Raw genomic sequence first — 14,934 nt, forward strand, 5'->3', positions numbered from 1 at the left:
CGGCCATATGCCATTGGGTTAATTGGGTGGGATAAGGGGAAAAATTAGAAATACATTTTTAAAAAAAATAATAATGGTGGTGGGAGGAGACTGGAATTGCACTACACATCCTACAGTTGACAGAAACTCAGGAGAGCCTCATCCACCGTCAGCTTCATTTCTGTCCAGTGTGGTCGCAGAAAATGTCCTCGCGGATGTTTGGAGGAAACGTCACCCAGCAGTTAGACAGTACACATGGGTGAAAGCTGTCGAGGGTAGTGTGAGGGCAGCCAGGTTGGACAGGGTTTATCTAAATCAAGCATATAACAGGTTAATAAAGTCCACAATATCACCTGTTGGATTTTCAGATCACCATTTAGTAGTGGCAGATTTTTCCTTACTTGTACAATTTCAACACTGCCCCTACTGGCACTTCAATGTATTTCGCCTTATCATGTACACACGATAAAGCTTTCTGTCGGTTCTTCTCTGACTTCTGGTGTCAATGGAGGCTGAGAAAAAAAGATTTTGAATGGACTTCCTTCAGAGTTCTACAAGAGGTTCTGGACTCTAATTGGACATACTTAGATGAAGTATTTAGAGACTGTTTGGATTCTGGGGCGTTACCTTTTGAGTTGTAGAAGGGCCGTCCCAAAAAGGGAGATCTTGGCTTACTGAAAAACTGGAGACCGGTTTAATAATTATGTACAGACTATAAAATAATTGCAAAATATCTTTCAAATAGACTCAAAGACTGTATGGATACTGTTGTACATTATAGCCAGATGTACTGTGTTCCTGGCCGTACAATCAAGGATAGTCTGTTTTTGATACGGGACATTATTGATATATCTAAGCTCCAGGAGCTGGACTCCAGGAGCCTTCTTTCTATAGATCAAGAGAAGGCTTTTGATGGGGTCGATCACCGTTATTTGCTTAAAACACTTGGAAGGCTTTGGTTTTGGAGAAAACTTTATTTCATGGATTAAGTTGTTGTCCTCTGGAGCCAGTGTAAAGTTAAAGGTAAAAGTGTAAAGGTAAAGTGTTAAGTTAAAGGTAGGTGATGGGCTCAGCTGACCTGTCTCTGTTCAGAGAGGTGTAAGATAAGGTTTTCCCTTATCTGGAATGCTGTATTCCCTGGCCATCAAGCCTCTTTCAAATCAGTTCAGGCAGGGTCTCTCAGGGCTAACCTTTATTTACACACACACACACACACATAATCCAGTAAATCAAGTAAATTCTTTGAGACAGTACAAGCCTGTTTCATGCCACAAGCAATCATCAGCTGTCAATAAAGCTTTATTGACAGCTGAGTTATATAGGTATAATTTTGCTAAAAGAAACGCTCAACGATAGGAAAAGTGCTCAACAAATAAGGAGCAGAATAATCCAGTGATTCAAGTAATTTCTTAATGAGACAGTACAAGTGACACAGGCTTGTACTGTCTCAAAGAATTTACTTGAATCACTGGATGTTATATATATATATATATAGTATTCTGTGACGTTAGCATAGCAGGATAAACACAGGCTACAGCCAATAACATTAATAAAGGATCTGTTGGATGTAGGTGTGCTAAAAGAACCAGGCAGTACCATTGACTAGTTAGTGTCAATGCTGTTAAATCAAACAGATCCATTAATGTTATTATCTGCAGCTGTGTTTATCCTGCTATGCTGACATCACAGAGTACTAAGACCAGCCTGCCATGTTTAACCTTTAAATGGTTTGTAACCCGTAGTTGTCAGTAAACTTGCTAAAATGGTGTGGGGTTTAGTTATGGCAAACTTTATTTGTAGCTCCGAGGCGCATGTTGAGGTTCTACGTTATCTGACTTTAGTTGCAACAAGCCGTTGAAACTGAACATAAACGTGTCCAGTTGCACCACTTTTGTAAAGCTGAGCGATATGATGGATGAGGAGGAGTATCCAAATGAAGCCGGTGAGGAAGATTGTTTCATAACCAACACGCACGATGACATGATCTACAACGGTAAGATCCGGGTTGTAAAAACATGGAATTATCTGTTAACCGACGGCATAAACAAATTGCTCTCTGGCTGCCAACCGCCTCCTCCATCACGTGTCACCATCAGACTCCGTCCATGACCATCATCATCATCAGTTCAAAGTTTTAAAATATGGATCGATAATGTGTTTAATATTACCTCTAGATTTGTTCTGAATGCAGCATCTATCGGTGTTTTAAGTCCAATAAAGCCTCATAAACTCAGGAACAAAAGGAGCGTGACAGAGGAAGGGGGGGGAAAGAAGTGGGACTTGTATTAAAGTACTAAAGAGACTGACATTTGACAACGTTTTATTTTCTTATTTGGTTTATTTTATTTTTTTATTTAACAATGACAGCCTGCAAAGAGGTAAAAAAAAAAAATCCCTTTCTTTCTTTTTCATCTTGCCATCCCAGTGAGCCATCCCTCTGCCCTTCCTTCCCCTTTCCAGTCTAGTCTTCACTTCCTTCCCAAATGCATGAATTGTCTGTTCAGTGCCCTTACACGGTGGCATGGGTGTAAATAATAAAACGGATGTAAACAATAATATTTAACAAGATCTTTAAACGAGACAGAGCGTAAACGATGTATTGCATTGGCGGAGATTAACTGCGGCCGGGCGTGACGTAAAAAAGAAAGAACCGGCGTCATCTGTTGGGATCTGTCGCCTGACTGCTGCATCTCCCCGGCTCTTTGGTGTTTCGCCTGTGCTGAACGGGAATCGAACCAGCAGCCAACCCCTTCTTGCCATAGTTTTTCTTTTCCCTCCACCTTTCCAGCTGCGACACGGGAGACATGGGATGTGTGAAGGGAAAGAAAAGGGGGCCGTGCCGTGTCCAGTAGCAGAACCGCCTCATCTGGACATCGACTCGTTAGGGACGCGAGCGATTCTACCATCGTCACAATGAAGTACCACATTACAGTCACACAACGTAGCTTTTCACCTGTCTGGTGACGACTGTAATCGTTTAAAAAGATGTATAAAAACAACAACAACACACTTGGGGTTTCCTACACGGGCGTCTTTTTTTAAGTCCATCACGGGCGAATGGTGTTAAGGAGAACGGAGAACGTTTTTTTGGCAAGAAAAAAAAAAAAATAACGGGTTTTCGCACACCGCCGTGTGACCTTTATTAATACTTCTACACATAAAACCAGGGGGGGAAGTGTGGGGAGGGAGTTCATGCAGTGTGTGTCATGGCTGGTTACAGAAAACGGGCAGCAGAAGTGTCTCTTATTGCACACGTCAACGACTCCCCTTCTGCACAAGCACGCGTACGATGAAGAAACGACGCGCCTTTAACGGGCAGGAAATGTACAAATAAACACATTTCCCCCTCAAAACACTCGCCGTTGCTCCGTTTTCGTCAGAAACGGGTCGACCACGAGCTTCTAGGCTTATTTCTGTTTCACCAGCGCGGGGGGCGGTCTCGGGGAAGATCGACTTAAAAAAAAATATATAAAAATTAATAACAAACAAGACGTCCACCCCGCATAACTTCAGTATTGCAACGATAGTGCAGAGAAAATAACATAGGGCTTTACAGAAGCCTTCAAATAAAAAAAAAACCATTTAAATATAGTCGCACTACTTGGAAAGCTACTTTGTCTTACATGTAGGGAGTCAAGTCTAACCGTTAGGAGTGTTAACGTTACACATTACCTGAAAATAAACAATCCCTCTCTACGCATACCCACAACTTCAAACTGACCGCCTCTCAGATGATGGATTTGTTTTACCCCCCTTATCCAAATATTTAAAAGGAGCTCTCTCACTCGGGTTTTTGACGAAAGGTTTCAATCCAGCATCAGTATTATAAACCCCCAGGGACATCCGGGACGGCCGACGCGAGTTTATGTAAACCTGACGTGAGCAGAAGCCGGTCGACATCTTGCAGGAGAGGACAGTCACAAGATGGCCACGGACTGAACATCCACCCCCCCCAGCACATGTCAAGTATGCGATGGGCACCGACACGCAGTCGTCCACCGGCCGTCTTTACTTAAATGCTTAAATTTAGTTGTACGTGAAGCGTCCGAAAGGAAATCCGCTGAGAGTGCATATGATGTTGCTTAGTTTGTTTGTGTTTTTGCATTTTTTGCATTGCATCGTTTAATGCATTGTGACTGCTCAGTAGAGTCATGTGACCTTCTTCATCCTGTCCTGATGCTGTTGTGTCGACTACCGTGTAGCACAGATCCACGTGTGTTACTGACTGATGGTGAAGCTGGTGGGGGTGTGTGTATGTGTGTGTGTCTGTGTGTTTATATGATGCTGGACTCACAACCTTTTCTTTTTTTTTTTGTATCTCTGCCTTAGCCGCTCATTTGCTTTCTCCACCCATCTTACATTATTTCTCACCAGTTGTTCTTCATCTGGTTGTCAGTTACCGGCTAGATCTTTTCTCTCTCCCTCCAAACTTTTTATTTCTTAACAAACTCCACGACATTTTTACAGCTACTGTCTCCTTTAATACCGTCAAGTAGTTGTTTGTATTTTCTTCTTTCCTCTGCTCCAAAGGCAACCTCCTTCATGGTGTTAAAATTAACTTTCTACCCTAAGCTTTGCTCCTTTTTTCCCCCCGCCTCGCCCGCTTTCCCTCCATTGAAAATAAAGCTCCTCCTCTCTCTCCTTTACCACTCCTAGAAAAATGTTGGATTGACAATATCACTTTAACTCTATTCTCCTACCTTTCCCAATTCTTTCCTGCCACCTCCCTGTTCTGTCCCTCTCTTTCCTCTCATCACTCCCAGAAGATGTTGGTGATGTCTGAGTCCAGGCTGAAGATCCAGACCAAAAGCGGGGTGGAGATCAACACAAAGGACCAGGAGACGCCCCTGAACGCTTGGCTCACCCGGACACTCACGGCGCTCACCAGGCCCCCGCCGGCCGCCAGCCGTTCCTCGTCCTCCTGTAAGGGTTTTAGTTTCAAAAATAGAAGAAGAGTCAGACAGAGAACCAGCGTTTGGCTAGGGGCATTTAGAAAGATAATGGCTAAACGCTATGCTGATTAATAGAAGGCACCTTTGCCAAATCGGTATGAATATAATATGAAGCTTGTTTTTCCAAAATGGGATAAATCGTTCCAACACCAAGCCCTGGATTATTAAGAAGCTCAAGGGCATCCTCAATGAGTAAAAGAGTTTTTCTCAGAAACAACTGTGGAGAAATAACAGGTGAAGAAGAGGGTGAAACAAGCTATCACCCAGGTTAAAACTCGGTTCTAAGACAAGACTGAACAGAAGTTTAAGCAAAGTAACTACAGGGCAGCGTGGCAGGGTATCAAATACATGGCCGCCATTATCACCGAATCTGAGAGGAGACATGGGATTGTGGAGGCAGTCAGTGACTCCCCATTATCCAATTAGTTGAACAAGTTCTACACCCGCTTTGAGGGGCCTGACCTGGCATCTGACACAGTAGACTACCAACACAGCCTCACTTCAGCTAACCCTCCAAGAACAGGATGTGCTATGCCTTCTCAAGGTCACTCCAGCCAATAAAGCTGCTGGCCCGGATGGAGTCTGTGGTAGGAAGCACTGTGCTGAACAACTCAGTGGGGTCTTTATACTGCTTTTTCAGCCCTCCCTGAACCTAGAGATGATCCTGGTATCTTGGAAGATGTCGACCATCATCTCTGTCCCTAAATGGACGAGGCCTGCTCCTTCAATGACCGCAGGCCCGTAGTCCTCACATGTTTTGTCTTGAAGGTCCTGGAGAAGCTGGTCAAGTCCCAAATCATGGTTGCTACTGGCGATCTCCTGGACCCTTTCCAATTCAACTACCAGCCTAGCAGGGGGTTTCATGCTGTAAAACTGTTTCTTCTTGATACCATCCACAGACACCTGGAAAGCAGGGGAGACTTTGCCAGGCTCTTATTTGTGAACTTCCCCTCTTCCTTTAACACCATGCAGCCCACCATCCTTGCAAGGAAACTGGACAAAGCTCAATCTGGACCAAGGCCCCATCCTTTGGGTCATGAACTTTCTGACCAACAGACTCCAGAGTCCTCACAAATGGCACATTATCTGACACATTGTGCACCTACTCAGGTTCACCACAAGGGTGTATCCTGTCCCCCTCCTATTCATTTTATACACCACTGACTGTTAGAGCTCCCATCCCAACCACCACCTGGTCAGATGTGCAGACGATACCGTCCTGCTCTGGCTACTCTTGAGGTCAGACCAAGAATATGGCCCCGCCCTCTATTCATAGACTGCTGTGACAGTGCACTCCTGGAGCTGAATGTTGTTAAGACCAAGGAGATGGTCACTGATTTTAGGACAAAGCCCCATCAGATGACTCCTGTAACTATACGTGGTGAAGAGGTGGACATGGTTGAACAACACAAGTATCTAGGCACCATATTTGACAACACCCTCAAGTCCTAATTCAACAGAGTCAATACTCAAAAAAGTCCACCAATGTCAATATTTCCTTGAGAAATTAAACTCATTCGGTGTCCAAAAATCTATCCTCCAAATATTCTACAGCGCATTCATTGAAGGCATCCTATGTTTCTCATTTCTATGCTGGTTCCCATCACTCTCCATCAAGAACAAAAATAGTCTCCAAGCGATAGTGAAATTATGTTTCAAGATCATCATGTCCCTCTCAGAAGCTTAGACACCTTCTACAAACAGCAGACAATCAGGAAAGCTCAAGACATTTTGGGGGGCCAGTATACATGTCTTTCATCCCCAGTTTGAGATGCTCCCCCTGTTGGTCACCGCCTGCACCAACCCCTGTGCCAAACAAACCAGTGCAAAGCCACCTTTGTCCTGAGGCTTTCCACCTTGTGAACAGGGCATTCACACAGAAGGACCGTTAATTGTGATTTGCACTCTACTATTGGACTTTGTGTTCTAGTACCTGTGTGGTTGGTTCTATGTCTTACTGAATTTTTGTTTTGTTTTGTTTTTTTTTCCCTATGTCATGTTTTGTATGTTCAGCCCAGACCCAATTTGCTCTTCGGGGATGAATAAAGTTGTATTGTATTGTATTTTGATAGCTGTCTGCTAAATTAAAATGTCATCATCTTTTGTTAATATGGTTTATGAAGAACACAAATTATGAAAAAAGAACCTAACAAAAATGTTATTACCATTCTGCTCGTTTGTGTTTATCCACTGAGCACACTGGTTTGTTGTCAGACATTATCACAAGTGCGACTGCAGTATAAGACTGCAGCTGTGAATTCCGAGCAGGGTGGCGCTACTGTGGCAAGTTATCGCACTTTCAAAGACTGTCTTTTTACCTGGAGCTGGTTTCCCGGTTCGATGTAATTGCGGGCGAGGAACTTGAGGGCCTCATCCATCAAGATGACTGGAAGTGACAGCTTTAACACCACCACCCACTGGGGCCAAGTCAGAGGACGGATCTGGAAGATCACCTGGGGGAGCAGAGGAGGGAGGGTGGAGGTGAAGGGGCAGGTAGATCGAGACCAACCGAGCAAAATAAGGCTGCCACTTTAAATTCGAATGACAAAATCTAAATTGAATTTGCATACCAACAAAAAAATATGTGAAAATAAAAGAATGCAAGATTTTAAATTACTATAGACAAACTGATAGATATAAACATAGCTATACTGTGTTTAGATATTTCAATAGATATATTTATAATAATGAATGCTTAAAGTGACAAAAACTTAAATCACCTAATTATTTTGCAATTTGCCACTAAACAAGAAAACAGTTATAAAAGTAATTATTTTTGGGAAATGGAGGGTGATGACTAAAAGCCTGATCGAGAGAGATTGCCAAATAATCTTAAAACTGATGTGTATTATTATTGACAGTTTTTTGAAGAAGCCAACTCTCTGCTAAGTGTTTTTTGACAATGTGGCACAAAGTCAATGTCCATATTTTGCACCGTTCCTTGATAGATTCATCTGAGAGATTATTGTCTCTGCTTATGTCCCAACGCCCATTCCCCATACAAACAGGAAAACATGTTGGACAACTAAATAAATATCAACCACTGCACAGAGTCTCAGACATGAGACACTTTTGACATGACAGTTCAAATATAAATTCAAACTCGCCAACATTTCTTCTCTGAATAACGGATGGGATTTCTGGGTTAAAGTTCAACGTTATATCCTTCTCTCTCTCCGATGGTTGACTAATGTCTCTTCTCCCATGTATGTGGACGGTGTGATGCGAGTCTCCCCTGTGTGCATGTGTAGTCTGTGCTCCTGTCAGGTCTACATGGTGATGGTGGTCGCGTGGCTCAGGTCCTGGGCTGTTCCGGTGGCATCTGGACACTGCTTGGCATCCTCCTCATCATACTCCTCATTCATTCATCATCAGCCGCTTCTCTGAGGTCGGGTCGTGGTGGCAGCAAGCTAAGTAGGGCACTCCAGACGCCCTCTCCCCAGCAGCGCCCTCCAGCTCCTCCTGGGGGATCCCAAGGCGTTCCCAGGCCAGATTGGACATGTAGTCCCTCCAGCGAGTTGCAGGTCTACCCCGGGGTCTCCTCCCAGTTGGCTGTGCCCAGTAAACCTCCAAAGGAAGGCGCCCAGGAGGCATCCTAATCTGATGCCCAAACCACCTCAACTGGCTCTTTTCGACACGAAGGAGCAGCGGCTCTACTCCAAGCTCCCTCCGGATGTCCGAGCTCCTCACCCTATCTCATATTCTTCATATATTTTATAATTCCATTATAATTCTGTTATCCTCTTTCAATGTTGTATTGCGTAACATGTGTTTTATTCTCTACACACATCCATTGCACGTTGTCTGTCTTGGGAGAGAGATCCCTCCTCTGTTGCTCTCCCTGAGGTTTCTTCCTATTTTTCTTCCTGTTAAAGGTTTTTTGGGGAGTTGTTCCTTATCGGCAAGGCTCAGCGTTTTCGGTTTTTACCGATTTTCACCGAAAAATACCTGGATTTTATGCTTCCACGGATCCAAATGTTGTTCCTGTTCGTGTGAGGTTATGTAACAGTGTCCTCTTGTGGCGAAATTCGGCATGCTGCATGGCTTTGAAAAAGAAAAACCGAAAACGCTGAGCCTTGCTTATCCGATGCGATGGTGTTAAGGGCAGGATGTTGTGTTGCTGTAAAGCCCCCTGAGGCAAATTTGTAATTTGGGATACTGCGCTACACAAATAAAACTGACTTGACTTAAAGTGAAATCGGCTTCTCAGTGCATTGATCTGTTCGCTCTCTGTTTATCTTTATTTTAATTTTCTTAACCTCCCTGGCAAAACTGGTAAAAATGCAGACGTATCGGATTCACCATCAGAGGGCCTACCACACCAAGTATGGAACACAAATACACACGCAGACTTACAGGCAGAGGGTCTACATATAGAATAAGGAAGTGCAAAGCCATAGACAGGCAGATGGCTCCCACCAGCCACGGGTTAGACCAGGGGGGCATCTTCAGGAGGGACTGGTTCTCAGACAGACTAGGAAGCACAAAGAAAAAGAAAACCCTTTAAACGTTTGAACGCACAACCAGAATATTTGTTTTAAACTGCGTCAGCCAGAGTGAGGAAAACACACATGATGCTGGTTCTTTCTGTCCTGCAAACAGCCAAGAATGAACACCGTTTAATGTGCAAGTGTCATGTCTGAAATGAGCTTTACGTATCTGTACTGGTTTTGTTCTTTGTATTTGTGTGTGCATGTAAGTCTGTGTAATACACTGGATATGAAATGTGTAATAACACTGAATAGTAGGGCTGAAATGGTTACACTGGCTTGAATGAAGCCGGAAATGCCCAATGTCCAGACAGCAATGAAGGCTTAACTGAATTATGTTCTTTTCAGAATCAGATCAGAAAGACTTCTGTCATGTGCATTACATGCACTAGCAATTTTACTTAGCATTGTTGGTACAATTAAGAACGCAAGAAAAACACCGTCTCAAATAAAACCAAATAAGCACGCACGCGCAAGCAGTTTTGTCAATTTTTAAAATATACATTTATTTCTAGATTTCCCCTTTATCCCACCCGATTAACCCAATGGCATATGGCCGGAACTCTTGTCGATTTAACTCCCCTGGCTCACGTTTCCACAGGAAGGAGATAGTCGTAACACCAGCTTCCTTCAAACTCTTGTCGGCTTCTCTCGCTATTTTACACGCTGAAGCCTCCTCGCATGGATCGCATCACCTTCAGGCCGCGAAGGAGACGTAGGGAGAACGCTTTCGGCTGCTTGGCTGCAGATGCCCGGATGGGCCAGAGTGGTCGCTGGAGAACGACGAGTCCCCGAACACTACACCGATCTACACCCACTATCCCTCGGGTAAGGGTGTCCTAATGAATGTCTTACCCCGTGGATGTTCTGGTCGTGACCGGTTACGGCGAGTCTGGGATACGAACCTCCCAGCCACGTGACGAGCGGGTTGCAAGAACGGCGGTTCATTCCGCTCCGCCATCAGAGCGGCCAGCTTTGTCAATTTTTGATCGTGGGTTTGGTCAATGCGTGTTGAGTCCTCGCCTACAGACTGTGTGGTGTGGGCCGTCTCAGACGAAAGACGACTAAACGTGACGACATCTTTAGTCATGGCTCCAAAACGGTGGTCCTACGTCTCACTGTGAGACAGGTTCAAAACGGTGGTCCTACATCTCGCTGTGAGGCAGGTTCAAAACGGTGGTCCTACATCTCACTGTGAGACAGGTTCAAAACGGTGGTCCTACATCTCACTGTGAGACAGGTTCAAAACGGTGGTCCTACGTCTCACTGTGAGGCAGGTTCAGAGATGGCTGTTATTACGGTCTTGCAACCGAAGATAACCTGGGACAAAAGTCTGACTGTCAGAAATGTAGGATGACCGTCTCACGATGTGACTGCTGCTACGACCTACGTCTGCTAACCAGCCAACAGAAATGCAGCACAGAGTGACACGCAAATCAACGCCACGCACAATCTTTGCTGGCGCGAAACACAAACAAACACACTGTTAGTATCTGTGACCCAAATGCCGTGGATTCAACAAAACGAGCAACACAAGCTGCGGCGACTATTGAAAGGACTGGATTGCTGCTTGGCGTCACGTTGCTCTACCAGCGGCGTAGACTGATTACACACGCTGATGCAGCACAAACACTGATGGCCTTTTTATGGACTTCGTGTCATAGCCTGTGATTCAGTAGTGTTATCATCGTACAGTCTACATACATCACACTTGATGTCGTACCCAAATTTATTAGATCCATATCGCACAACGTGGCTTGCAATAAACTTATAGGACTGCTAAAACCGCACAGTCTGTAGGAGGCTTAAGCGGCATCTGTAGCTTTTGCTTACACCGCCAAAGCTCTTTTTTGGCCCGAAAGAAGAGGCTTGTGTATGTGTGTGTGTATATGTATGAGTGAATGAGTGAGAGGGTTCATGTCTCCAATGATAAGTTACTGCTATTCATTTTATTCTATTCACGGCAGTATTTTTCTTGCATTCTTAACTTAATAATTGTACCAACAACGCCACGTAAAATTGCTAGTGCATGTAGGGCGCATGGCAATAAAAGTCTTCCTGATTCTGATTCTGAAAAGACAATTCAATGAAGCCTTCACTGCTGTCTGGACATCTGGCGTTTCTGGCTTCATGTTCATTTCATATTCGGTGATGAACAGCATCGTGGTGCATCTTATTTCTTATTGCTCTAACCTGTTGAGAGCGTTGCACATCTCGATGGTGACCAGGACAGACAGGGCCATGGTCATGGGGTACGGGGACTCAAAGACCGAACACTGAACTCCTGAAAACTCACTGTGGCCCTCGCTGCATTGCAGGTAATGGGACTGGGCAGGGAGAGTAGACAGAAGAGTAAATGGTAAAACATGTAAATAATGTACAATCTTGGACATGATACCTACCAACCCAAATAACTTGTCCCCTAACCCATTCGTCCACCTTCTGAAACACCTACCTACCTAATAACTCCATTAGCAACCGTTTTGTTTTAGCAATTAAGTTTGATGAAGGATCCAAGAAGCAATTAAGAAAAAATATCAGAAGCCTCATGAAAAATCAAAAAACACAAGAAGTAGAAACAAAAATGAGAAATTGTTAGCGAGCAATGGTTAGCCTTTTTTGCTAGCCAGTAGGGGTGGGCCAACTGATAAGAATTCCCCATTGTCGTTATATTTTATTTATTCGTTAGTCTCATACTGGTGTCATTGATATGCTCACCTATGTTTTGGAAATATAAGGCAAGGCAAATCAGCCAAAGGAAAGCCATGTTATTAAAAAAAGTAAAAATAAAAATTGGAGCCTTTTACTGCCTTTACATGTTTGAGCAAAACAGAATGAAGATGAATGGGTGTAGATCTGCATATGAATCATCAAAAAAACAGTGGTGATCAAGCCAAAAAGATGGAGAGGAGGTTCTATATTGTTATTCTGATTAGTTAATTCAAGCATCCTGTGGTCGGTTATCTCTCAATAGCAGACGGCTGTCAGGCTGCAGCCTCCAACATGGGGATCGCCAGGTCGAATCCCCCTTGTTACCTCCAGCTTGGTCGGGCGTCCCAACAGACACAATTGGCCGTGTTTGCGGGTGGGAAGCCGGATGTGGGTATGTGCCCTGGTCGCTGCACTTTCGCCTCCTCTGGTGGGACAGGGCACCTGTTCAGAGGGGGAGGGGGAACTGGGGGGGGAACAGCGTGATCCTCCCACGTGCTACGTCCTGCTGGTGAAACTCCTCACTGTCAGGCGAAAAGAAGCGGCTGGTGACTCCACATGTATCGGAGGCGGCATGTGGTAGTCTGCAGCCCTCCCCGGATCGGCAGAGGGGGTGGAGCAGCGACCGGGACAGCTGCACAGTGCCGATTCCGGTTTCTACTGCAGTGGTCATACTAGTTTCCTGTTTGTTGGCGCGTGCTATTGACAGTGGCATATTTTCCACGATGCCTGCAAGATTTGCCGTGGATCAATGTCAACGACATGCACACAACTGTCGACAAACCTTCACCTGCACCTCCCAGCAAACGGGTGAAAAGGTTCAAGTTGTACATATCAAGTTACGGCCACCCCAGCCGCTTCTTCTCACCTGACAGTGAGGAGTTTCACCAGAGGGACGTAGCGTGTGGGAGGATCACGCTATTCCCCACAGTTCCCCCTCCTCCCCAAACAGGAGCCCTGACCGACCAGAGGAGGCGCTAGTGCAGCAACCAGGACACAACCCACATCCAGCTTCCCACCCACAGACACGGCCAATTGTGTTTGTAGGGACGCCCGACCAAGCCCGAGGTAACACGGGGATTCAAACCACCGATCTCCGAAAAATTGTGCAAGTTTGATAGTAATTAATCAACAGCTTTATAGGAGCTGATGTGATTAAAAAACGCAGGAACTGGTATAAATTGTAAACAAACATTTCACCATATGTTTTATGAGGATCACGAGTACATCAAGCATTACCATTAATGGCTTCTTTTAGGCTTTTACCTATTGACCTGGAGTATACTAAACCACACAGACAGAGAGACTGGTGGATGAAGGGACATAGAGGTCTCGAAATGAAGCGTTTGCTTACCAGCTGGTAGAAGGAAAGTTTAGGTCCATCATGAGCAGCCAAAAACCACCAGGCTGCAGCTCCGACCGTGGCTGCTCCCACATAACCTGAACAGAGAAGGTAGAGGAGGAGTTGTAGAGAGACAGAGTGAGATAAACCCAGAAACAGATATTAGAAAGAGGTCGGTCCCGGGTCCAAACTCTCCAAAAGGAAGCTGGTGAGTAAAATGGTATCATAACTGACAGGTACAACTGCAAAAATTACAAAAAACAAGACTGAGGTGGTAAAAAAATCTGAACTATTTTATCCCTGAACTGAACCTCTACCTACCCCCCCCCACCTTTTTTCTCCCCAACTGTATCCGACCAACTACCCCACTCCACCAAGATGCCCCGGTCGCTGCTCCACCCCCTCTGCTGATCTGGGGAGGGCTGCAGACTACCACATGCCTCTTCCGATACATGTGGAGTCGCCAGCCACTTCTTTTCACCTGACAGTGAGGAGTTTCGCCAGGGGGGTGTAGCACGTGGGAGGATCACGCTATTCCCCCCAGTTCACCCTCTCCTCTGAACAGGCGCCCCGACTGACCAGAAGAGGCGCTAGTGCAGCAACTAGGACACACACCCACATCCGGCTTCCCACCCGCAGACACGGCCAATTGTGTCTGAAGGGACGTCCGACCAAGCCGGAGGTAACACGGGGATTCGAACCAGTGACCCCTGTGTTGGTAGGCAACGGAATAGACCGCCACGCCACCCGGACGCCCCCTCTACCTAAACTTAACCACTGTGACTGTAGTTTCCATTGCTTCCATGTGAAAACTGACTTTTGTATTGTGTGACATTTTCAAGTCACGTTTCTGGCCACAGAGTTTCCGAGGGAATTATGGGAACTCTCTTATATTGACAAAATGTGTGCATCCAACCTGGCAACCCAAAGAGTTAATAAAGTAATTAGTCATCACTTTTAAACCCCTTACAAAGTATGTCATATTGCAAAGTGGTACCCATTTTCTCACTACATCCTTCATCCAAGTCGTTTCATCTTTCTTTCCCACCTCTCTTCTTACTTAAAAACCTCAGAGTGGCGTTTCGAGACCCACGACTCGGACTCACATCCGATGATCAGGTAGCGACAGAACAGCCAACCGGAAATGAGTGGCTCTTTGGGGGAGCGCGGGGGGCGGGACATGATGTCGAGGTCCGGGGGGTTGAAGCCCAGCGCAGTTGCAGGAAAACCGTCGGTAACCAGATTGACCCAAAGCAACTGAACAGGGATCAATGCTTCGGGCATCCCCAGCGCCGCCGTCAGGAAAATGCTGAGGGAAAGGAGGAGAGAGGGGGAGAGGAGGCAGTCAGAAGGGGAGCAGAGAGTGAGAATCGTGAAATGGTAGATTTTGTTTTCCTAACTTGGATGTATTCTTTTAAAATAAAGAGAGTCTAGAAATGCAGGTAGAAAGTCAACATTCAAG

The 14,934-nt window shown here is 45.3% G+C and overlaps 1 protein-coding gene across 1 annotated transcript in view; it reads right to left on the reverse strand.

The window, feature by feature from the left end:
- Positions 1 to 2,297: 2,297 nt before the first annotated feature.
- Positions 2,298 to 14,934, reverse strand: part of si:dkey-28b4.8 (sarcoplasmic/endoplasmic reticulum calcium ATPase 2) — a 58,826-nt gene continuing 46,189 nt past the window's right edge. The window contains exons 19-24 of the mRNA XM_056281073.1: positions 14,579 to 14,781; positions 13,485 to 13,570; positions 11,615 to 11,748; positions 9,288 to 9,405; positions 7,250 to 7,384; positions 2,298 to 4,900 (exon numbers count right to left, since the gene is read on the reverse strand). Coding sequence (XP_056137048.1) covers positions 4,733 to 4,900; positions 7,250 to 7,384; positions 9,288 to 9,405; positions 11,615 to 11,748; positions 13,485 to 13,570; positions 14,579 to 14,781 — 844 coding nt within the window. The 3' untranslated portion in view covers positions 2,298 to 4,732. The remainder of the gene's footprint in view (positions 4,901 to 7,249; positions 7,385 to 9,287; positions 9,406 to 11,614; positions 11,749 to 13,484; positions 13,571 to 14,578; positions 14,782 to 14,934) is intronic.

The sequence above is a fragment of the Lampris incognitus genome, chromosome 5 (assembly GCF_029633865.1).
Source record: "Lampris incognitus isolate fLamInc1 chromosome 5, fLamInc1.hap2, whole genome shotgun sequence".
Classification (NCBI taxonomy): domain Eukaryota; kingdom Metazoa; phylum Chordata; class Actinopteri; order Lampriformes; family Lampridae; genus Lampris; species Lampris incognitus.